The sequence below is a fragment of the Labrus bergylta genome, chromosome 8, assembly GCF_963930695.1.
Source record: "Labrus bergylta chromosome 8, fLabBer1.1, whole genome shotgun sequence".
Lineage (NCBI taxonomy): Eukaryota > Metazoa > Chordata > Actinopteri > Labriformes > Labridae > Labrus > Labrus bergylta.
The window spans coordinates 26,632,828-26,641,517 of record NC_089202.1 but is presented as its reverse complement, the minus strand read 5'-3'; the positions used below and the strand labels follow the sequence as shown (position 1 = coordinate 26,641,517).

The following is an 8,690-nucleotide window of genomic DNA, read 5'->3' as shown; positions in this document are numbered from 1 at the left end:
TCGATGGTCTGATTCAAGAAACTGTGACACAGCAACACAGGGAAACAAATCAATGTATAATGCAGGATGTCAGACAGCTGATTTAATGTTTCATATTTCAAATGTTACAGCCACAAACATTTCCTAAAAATACACACAATAAAATCATATTCACATTTTAAAAATCATACGACTGCATTGACAAGAATGCATTGTTACTACATAGTTATGCAGCTCCTTGGTCGAAGCTAGGATATATTTATACATCCAATACACCATTGAATGTAGTAAATACACAACAATAAGAACACATCTGATGACGTCATGGGGCAGTACACAAGAACAAGAGTTGATGTCTCATCAAAAGCATCTCAATTTGAATGAATGGATCTGAGGAGTATTTAAAGTGTGTTGACCTTTGTATGAGGAGCAGAAAAATCTGCAGTGATGTCTAGAAACCTTCTAGGATCAGGAGTTGAATGTCCTATACCTGTGGTACAAAGCATCTATTGTTTGTGTGGAAAAGATTGCTTTTTTTTTTGTTCCCTTAAGTGGAAGGCACCAGGAACTCAGGAAGACAAGTCTTTAAAAGTTTATAACCGCAGTACAACAGAAGAGATATCATGAACACTAAGTAGAGAAGAAGAAAAAAGAATCAATTTTAATAACCGGTATAAAAAAAAGTTTCATTTTAATCACCCAGGTGATGAAGTTCACGGGTCAGTGTAAAACCAAAGATTAATCAGTGCACTTGTTTTTTGTATCTGTTGTTTCTTAGCTTCCATGTATCAGATTAAGTTGCATAGTTTGCTTGGCACAGAATGCCAATCCAAAGTTTTGAGAAACACCTTGTAAGTATCCGCTTGAACATGACTTCTGTGTTTTTCACTTCAGAACTAAAAACTGTTTCCGTACTGCTGTACAGACTTAGTGAAACTAAGAAATGCAAAAAGACAGATGTTCATTGAGACTGATTTTTTTGTTGTTGTTGCCCTATTCAAATCTTTGATAGGTTTCATTTCACTGTAAAAGTAAACTCACAGACAGTCATCAGTTATACACAGTAAAGACTCGTTGTCGTCGATGGTCTAACAGATGCAAAACTACTCGCATTGTCCTTGAAAATGAACTACAGAATGGAGGCGCTTCACAACGGGATGAACTCCAGACAATCTTCTGCTATACATGTCTGTTCTTGTCTGTCATTAACATGAAACATTTTATCATTAATGTTCACTTTGATTTCTCTCTTTTACAGAGGTTTATGAGTCTTATCAGTAACGTTTAATCCTCCTCTTCCTCCTCATCTCCCCCGAAGGACAGGAGGCTGTTATTTTTTACTTTTTTTCCAGACTTCACCTCCTTCTTTTCCTTCTCCTTCTCCTTTTCCTTTTCCTTCTCCTTTTCCTCCTCCTCTTCCACCTCCGCCTCCTTCTCTTCTCCATCACTCTTCTTCTTCTTCTTGCTGGAGCTGGCAGTGATGCCCTGGAATTTGTCAGAGGAGGAGCGCTTGGCTGGTTTCTTAAACAGAATTTTACCATCAGGAGGCGGTTTATCATCTGTGGAAAAATAAAATGTGTGAACCATTAAAACACACTTCTTGACAGTCTATGCAATAGCACAATTCAAACTAGAGTCACACCGATTAATCGACCAGCCAATAAGATCAGCCGATATTAGCATATCCGGTGACTATTGGTATCTGCAAATTTTATCGCAGATATGTGTCGAGATATTCCTCAGTCAAATAGTAGTTCATTTGAGTTTCATTGTATTAAAACAGTTCACTTTCACCAGCAGAGCGTGCTATATGGATTATCACCCTTCAGAGTGTCAAACAGTGATGCACACATGTGAAGTTACTTTCCCATTAGAGACCATCTTGTCTTTCTTATACTCTGTTTTCCACAAGTGTTTGATAACTGCACTTGAGGGGTCAACGCAATCAATGTGTATACCTATATCTGTCTCTACGGCTCGACTATAGATCTAAGAAAGATATCAGATATATCGGTATCAAATGTATTTCTCCACAATATAGATATCAGTCAGGCCCTAATTCAAATAGGGCCACACACTTTTCCATTTTGCTGTAGGACATATTGCATTTGCCCTTCAAAGTATGCACTTTTCATGCAATATGCATACAATTGGTACATGTTTTTTTTATAGTCCACCTTGGAACATTAACTGGCCTCCTCATCCACCTGTCACAGTTTAATATTGTTGAGGAAGGCATGCATGCTTGCAAACTGCAAAGAGGACAAGGTGTAAAAGGATATCCTGGTATTTTTGTCATGCAACATTTGATGAACATGTGAAAAAAACAAACCTGGCATACCAAATATTATTGGCGTATGGATTAATACGCAGACTCGGCTTTACCTTTATCTGCTCCACCTCCTGTGCGGATTTCACCCTTGATTTTCTTTACATCATCTGCAGTCAGGTCTCCACCTTTCAGGACTACAACCTGAGGTAACTCATCGTCCCGATCACTTCCGCTGTCATCATCCAATGTTGGCATTGTCTGCCGCTGATGGGGAGAAACAGAGGGTTTTTTTTCACTCTTTAAATACTTTCACCTATGTTTTCATAACACTATAATAATCAATCAACCACCAAACCCGGTGGTAGGTATGAATACTAGAGCCCGACCTCTTAATCGGCCAGCAGATAATATCGGCCGATAAAAGCTAATCAAGTGACTATCGGTCTCGTCTCATTTTATCTGATACGCACTGATATAACGAGATTTATTCAGCAGACAATTAGCATTTTATTTGAGTATCATTGTACCAGCAGTGTGCTATATGGACTACAACAAGTGTCATCACTCTCCTGAGTGTCAAGCAGTGATGCACGTACATGCACAGTTACTTTCCAGTTAAGTGATGTTTCTTCATTACATATCTTTTCCATAAGTGTATGATAACTGCTTTTGAGGGATCAACACAATAAATGTGTATATCTATCTATCAAGATTAAAAAACAGTCTGAGAAATATTTCAGCCAACATATTAGTATAGGATTTTTTTCTCTCCTCAGTATCAGTATCGGTCAGTCCCTAATAAATTCATGTTATTAGTGGACTTAAATATATTGCATAGTTTTTAAGAAACGTTTGGTTCAGTTATTTAAAATCATAACATGCATTTCTTCAACATTAAAGGCTTTATATGTGATTTTTTTGATCCAGCAGATGTCGCCCTTGAGCAACAGCATGAAACCAAAGTGCATTGTTGTGTTAGCATGCTAATGCTAGCGATCTTTATTATGCTGGTATCTTCACACTGCATGTAAATTTACCTGAAATGAGCGTGATCTAGAAACACAGTTAAGCAGTGAGTACAGTATGTTATTCTTCTTTTCTCTAGTCCCTCAATTAAACAACTTTTATACACGAGGGGAGGAGTCAGCCGGCCGTCCCGGCGATGTAAACAAAGTGAAGATAGGACTCTGAAAACATCACAGACAGTGGGACTCGGGTGTTACACTCATTGTAGACAGTCATGACTCACAGAGTTATTTTCAGAGGATATTCTTGATTTATATTATATTTAAGTGTGGAAAATTGCACATAAAGCCTTTAATGGACACCCCTCTAGTGCATACAAATCTTGAAATACGATCACTGATGTGTATTTCTAATTAACATGAGAACAAACTGGCCCCTAAGAACCAACCAAGAGCCAAACTTACACTACAGTCAATGCCCTTCTAAGATGATGATATCAAAATAACAATCACAGAATATGATGCAGTAGTGTCCCAAACCTTAAATGGATTTTAGAAATGGCAATGTTAGGATTGCAAAATAAGTCCTATTAGTTTATTTATATCTTGGGGGGGTGAAGGGATGTCCGATTTCACGTCTACATTTTGACTTTTCAAAAACTGTATTACAGACTCAGAAATATAAAATAAATTAAATAAATAAAAAAATAAAGATTTAAATTTGGAATATGGAAACCTAAAAAAAATTCTTATAAAAGGGGATGTAGAGTAAAAAGACAAATATAAAAGTGTTTAAAGAGATAAATGAGATGTGAGTGGGAGGAGCAGGTTTGTGTACTTTAAATGAAAGGATCGGAGTCTAATAACACAAAGAGGTTAGTTCTTGTTTCTGTAACACCTGTCTGTTAAAAACTCTATAAACAAATTTAAAAAATAAAAACGGCTAGCTTACGCCAATATTTATTTAATTTAAATGAGGGAACAGGTCTGGCTCTCAGCTAACACAAATAGCCATATTAGCCACTTCACAGAATACGAACCTTCGTGTCCACAGTCGGTCCTTCTTTATAACCAACATCACTTTTAAACTTCTTCAGAAAAGATGGTTCCGCTGGTTTTACCCACGACACGCCGCTGGCTTTGCTTTTGTTCATCGCAGAAGGAGTTCACAGCACAAACAAATGAATTACAAGGCCCACACAGATATCAAGCAACACCAAAACACAAGCTGCGTGCCGCTTTGCAAGTCACATGACCTGAGAGGCGATCACAATTGGCTGAAGTCTTCTTCTTCTTCTTCTTCGTCTGTTGGGTTTATGAAGGTTTCAAGCCACTATCTTTGCCTTACCGCCATCTACTGGTGGATGTCAGAATTGTAAGGGTAAATTATAGACTAGAAAAAAAAAAAATAAAAGGGTAAAGTTTGCGTTTGTGAAGTTATAATGATCTATAATTCTACGGTGGCCCTAAAGTGCAAAACACAACAACAAATAAGAAAACACAACAACAAATAAAATAAAAAAAACACAACAACAAATCAGAAAACACAACAACAAATCAGAAAACACAACAACAAATCAAAAAACACAACAACAAATAAGAAAACACAACAACAAATAAGAAAACACAACAACAAATCAAAAAAACAACAAATCAAAAAACACAACAACAAATCACAAAACACAACAACAAATCACAAAACACGACAACAAATCAAAAAACACAACAACAAATTAAAAAAACAACAAATCAAAAACCACTACAACAAATCAAAAAACACAACAACAAATCACAAAACACAACAACAAATCAAAAAACACAACAACAAATCAAAAAACACAACAACAAATCAAAAAACACAACAACAAATAAGAAAACACAACAACAAATTAAAAAAACAACAAATCAAAAAACACTACAACAAATAAGAAAACACAACAACAAATCACAAAACACAACAACAAATCAAAAAACACAACAACAAATAAGAAAACACAACAACAAATCACAAAACACAACAAATTAAAAACACACACAGCATGCTTCCGGACATTGCGTTCGTCCAATCAGCAACGATCCTTGTCGACTGCAGGTACATACCTTTTCTGTTAAAGTTAGTGTTGTTGTGTTTTATTATTTGTCGTTGTGTTTTATTATTTGTCGTTGTGTTTTCCTATTTGATGTTGTGTTTTCTTATTTGTCGTCGTGTTTTCTTATTTGTTGTTGTGTTTTCTTATTTGTTGTCGTGTTTTGCACTTCAGGGCCACTGTAATAATCCCACCTGTAGTTAATGTTGCCAACCATTGATATACATCACCAGCAAATTAATTAATCGATTTTGAGATTTTTTTTTGTGGGCGTAATTATTTTTTTAAATTATTATTATTGAATCTAAGGCAGTTAATAATTAATAATAATAATTTATACTTAAATATTATATATATAATAATATATAGATATGTAATAGAGCTGCATCAATGAGGAAATTTACAGAGACAGAGTATAGAATGACAATAAGATAATTGACTATGTAAATGATACGCTACAAATTAACACGCTCCCCCCTAAGCATGTTCATCATGTTTATTGGATGACGTATGTTTTGTTGGTTGTTGATTAACTGATGAAGAAATTGGACCACACTCCAACCCAGTAGGTGGCAATAATGCGTCTGACAGCTGAGTGCCAACCGACAAAACAGCATAAAGAGGAAGATGTAATAGCCTACTGTTGTCAGGGTGGTTTCGGGTTTCTTTCATGAGTTAGTTTCACAGTTCCAGCCATGTTATCAGGGTCTCTTTACGCGTTGTTGGCGGGGTTTATGGGTGCTGCAGCTTCTTTGACTGCCAAGCTGTCATTTGGCGCACACTACCTGAGCGACATGTGTGAGGCCGGGCTCAGCCGGACTGGATCACCTGGACAGACTGCAGTTTGTGACTGGGTGAGATGAACTCAAACAACAACAACAACAACAACAACAACAACAACATCAACAACATGTATCTCTGTTTGTCTCTGTTTCCGCGTTTCTCTCCATAACGTTGTCAATGTTTCTGCTTTCAACCTGGAGTTTGGATAAATGTCTAAACGCGTTGAACCCACCGCACCAGTATTTATGTTTTACACATTATTCAATAAATACAAAAATAGACAGGAGTTATTTTCTGTTTTTTTTTTTTTTAAGTAACTGACTGTAGGAAATCTTTCATGTTCACTAAGAGACAGTTCAAAACCATTCCTGAACCTGAGAGGTGATCATTTATGATGCTGTGTGTTGCATTGCCTGGGTAGGCCTGCATGTTTTGATTCACTCCTCATTGTTGAACTTTGATGATATTTTTTGTTATCCATTTAACATGTTGTGTCTTGTGACAAATCATCACTTCTCTTAACGTTTCTTTTTAGAAGGTGTTTAGTAAATGGGCTGTTTTAAAGGAACAATGCAGAAAAAGCTTAATAGGTTGTTGTTTTTTTTTACATCAGAAAAAAATGTTGTTATTCATAACCTCAATTTTTAAAGTCAAGTAGGCTACTAACTATATTAGTTGTATATGTTTTTCTCCCACTGGTTAAGATAGTTTTTTGTTAAATATATGGCATTTACACATCATTTATGTGGTAACAATGTCATCATACAACAGCTGCAAACAAGTACACAGTTTAATCAATCTGATGTATGCGGGGGGGAAAGCTTGAACAAAAACATTTTCAAAAAACCTACACACATGTTTTCATACACAACACCTCTGCTCATTAAGGACTTCAAAAGTCAAGTTAAAAATCTGAATTGTATGCTGCAGCATATTCAGTCTCCAGCACTCATCTACCCAAAGCTAACATGCAGGACTGCTTACCTTCTCATAATGTCCTCTGTGTGTGTGTGTGTGTGTGTGTTTTCCAGCTTCACATCCCTCTGCGGCTGCTGTGTGCTGGGCTGCTGTTCACCTGTAATACTGTCATGTGGACCTTTTTCTCCAAAGCTCTCCGGCACTGCTCCTCTTCAGCCAGGGCCACAGTCACTACCACTGCATCCAACTTCATCTCCTCAGTAAGCTCTCGAGGGACTCTTACATTCACCTCACATTTATGTTTTTGTTTTTTACATGAGTTTTTTTTTTTGTGTTTCCAGGCCGTCCTGGGGAGGCTGATTTTTGGAGAGACCCATGCAGCTCTATGGTGGGTAGGCATCTCTCTCACTCTGTGTGGACTGCTGGTGCTTCATAGATCCACGCCTCAGGCTCTTCCACAAGAAGAGGGTAAAAAGGACACATGAGCATGCAACTGCTGCTATTCAGCCCCGGTTGCAAAAACCTGTGGTCAGACTTTTTTGGGCACTTACTTGAATTTCTCGGGCATTTAAAGTTTAATTTTAATTTTAAAGTGTAAAGTGTATAGAAAATGTCAGGTAGGGTCTTTGAGACTCATAAGGTGTAATGGTACAAACACTTTTTCGTTTACTGAATATGACACAATCTCAATTATATACTGATGTCTATATTAACTGAAGTTGCAAACCAAACATCCACCAAAAGATTTTCTGAATGCCTCTGTTTCTGTTGGATTCCTTGTAAATCAGACCAAAAGTTTTATGGCCAGCAGACCAATGAGTCTATGTTTACATCTCCCAAGGCAAAGTTTTCCTTTGGAGTTGCAATTGAGAGATTGTTTTTCCTCTTTCTTTGGAGAATACAACACTCACCCACGTAAAGAGCAGGGTAGGAAAAGAGATAACAGGAAGAGAGCTTAAGAACAAAGAAAAGCTAAAAGCGATTATGAGAAGCTTAGTGTTTAAAAAAAAAAAAAAGGCAGAACGAAAGACCGAAGAGACAGCAGGCAATAGCCAAATGAAATAGCCGCAAACTGTCGTGACTTGAGGGGTGACTCCTCATTCCTTCAGGAGTCAGGGAGTATGCAGCTGAAGAGTTACTTTGCATGAGAATGTGAGATGGTCATGAACCCGGTGCAGTTCTTTTCATTAAACATCCTAATTGGTTTTATTAACAGTCAGTTTTATTCTGAATATACAATAGTACAAATAGTTTTTTATTTTTCGCTGTCAATTAAAGAAAGAAAATTCGGAATCGGCAGGTCACACCTTTAAAAAAATCAGTACAACCAAAGACATGACAGTCGGTGCGTCTTTAACATCGATGTAATGTGGTTTCCAGTCACAGTCCAGGTTGCTCTCATCAGCGAGGACAGTGAAAGAAGCCATGATGAACAGAATTTGAAAATGTTCATAGTATATTTATAAGAATCATCTGACTGGACTGTTAACAGTGCAGTATTTGATGTGATATAAAGGCTTAACAGTTTTTAATCTCTCTAAAATGAAATGGAAAATGTGCAACTTTGTTGTAAATAACCTGCTTTGTGTGTAATAAATAAACTGTACAGAAGATTTTGTAAAAAAAACAAAAACAATTAAAGATGCTTTTATTAAATAGTGTGTGATTATGTACATGTGGGGATAT

The 8,690-nt window shown here is 36.7% G+C and overlaps 2 protein-coding genes across 2 annotated transcripts; one reads left to right on the top strand and one right to left on the bottom strand.

The window, feature by feature from the left end:
* Positions 1-67: 67 nt before the first annotated feature.
* kiaa1143 (KIAA1143 ortholog) lies at positions 68-4,474 on the bottom strand. Its single transcript, XM_020638486.3, has 3 exons — positions 4,257-4,474; positions 2,365-2,515; positions 68-1,538 (listed from the first exon to the last, which is right to left on the bottom strand). The coding sequence occupies exons 1-3, from the start codon at positions 4,368-4,370 to the stop codon at positions 1,264-1,266; spliced, it is 540 nt and encodes a 179-aa protein (XP_020494142.1). The 5' UTR covers positions 4,371-4,474; the 3' UTR covers positions 68-1,263.
* A 1,435-nt stretch (positions 4,475-5,909) lies between these two features.
* Positions 5,910-8,660, top strand: LOC109987446 (transmembrane protein 42). Its single transcript, XM_020638522.3, has 3 exons — positions 5,910-6,157; positions 7,118-7,264; positions 7,346-8,660. The coding sequence occupies exons 1-3, from the start codon at positions 5,999-6,001 to the stop codon at positions 7,487-7,489; spliced, it is 450 nt and encodes a 149-aa protein (XP_020494178.1). The 5' UTR covers positions 5,910-5,998; the 3' UTR covers positions 7,490-8,660.
* The last annotated feature ends 30 nt before the right edge of the window (positions 8,661-8,690 follow it).

Bases quoted from the DNA above. Each gene is read 5' to 3' on its own strand.
- kiaa1143 (XM_020638486.3), bottom strand. From the start codon at position 4,370: ATGAACAAAAGCAAAGCCAGCGGCGTGTCGTGGGTAAAACCAGCGGAA. The intron at 2,516-4,256 runs GTTCGTATTCTG...TCTCCCCATCAG, and splicing joins GACCGACTGTGGACACGAAG to CGGCAGACAATGCCAACATT. The intron at 1,539-2,364 runs GTAAAGCCGAGT...ATTTTTCCACAG, and splicing joins AGGAGGTGGAGCAGATAAAG to ATGATAAACCGCCTCCTGAT.
- LOC109987446 (XM_020638522.3), top strand. From the start codon at position 5,999: ATGTTATCAGGGTCTCTTTACGCGTTGTTGGCGGGGTTTATGGGTGCT. The intron at 6,158-7,117 runs GTGAGATGAACT...TGTGTTTTCCAG, and splicing joins AGACTGCAGTTTGTGACTGG to CTTCACATCCCTCTGCGGCT. The intron at 7,265-7,345 runs GTAAGCTCTCGA...TTGTGTTTCCAG, and splicing joins CATCCAACTTCATCTCCTCA to GCCGTCCTGGGGAGGCTGAT.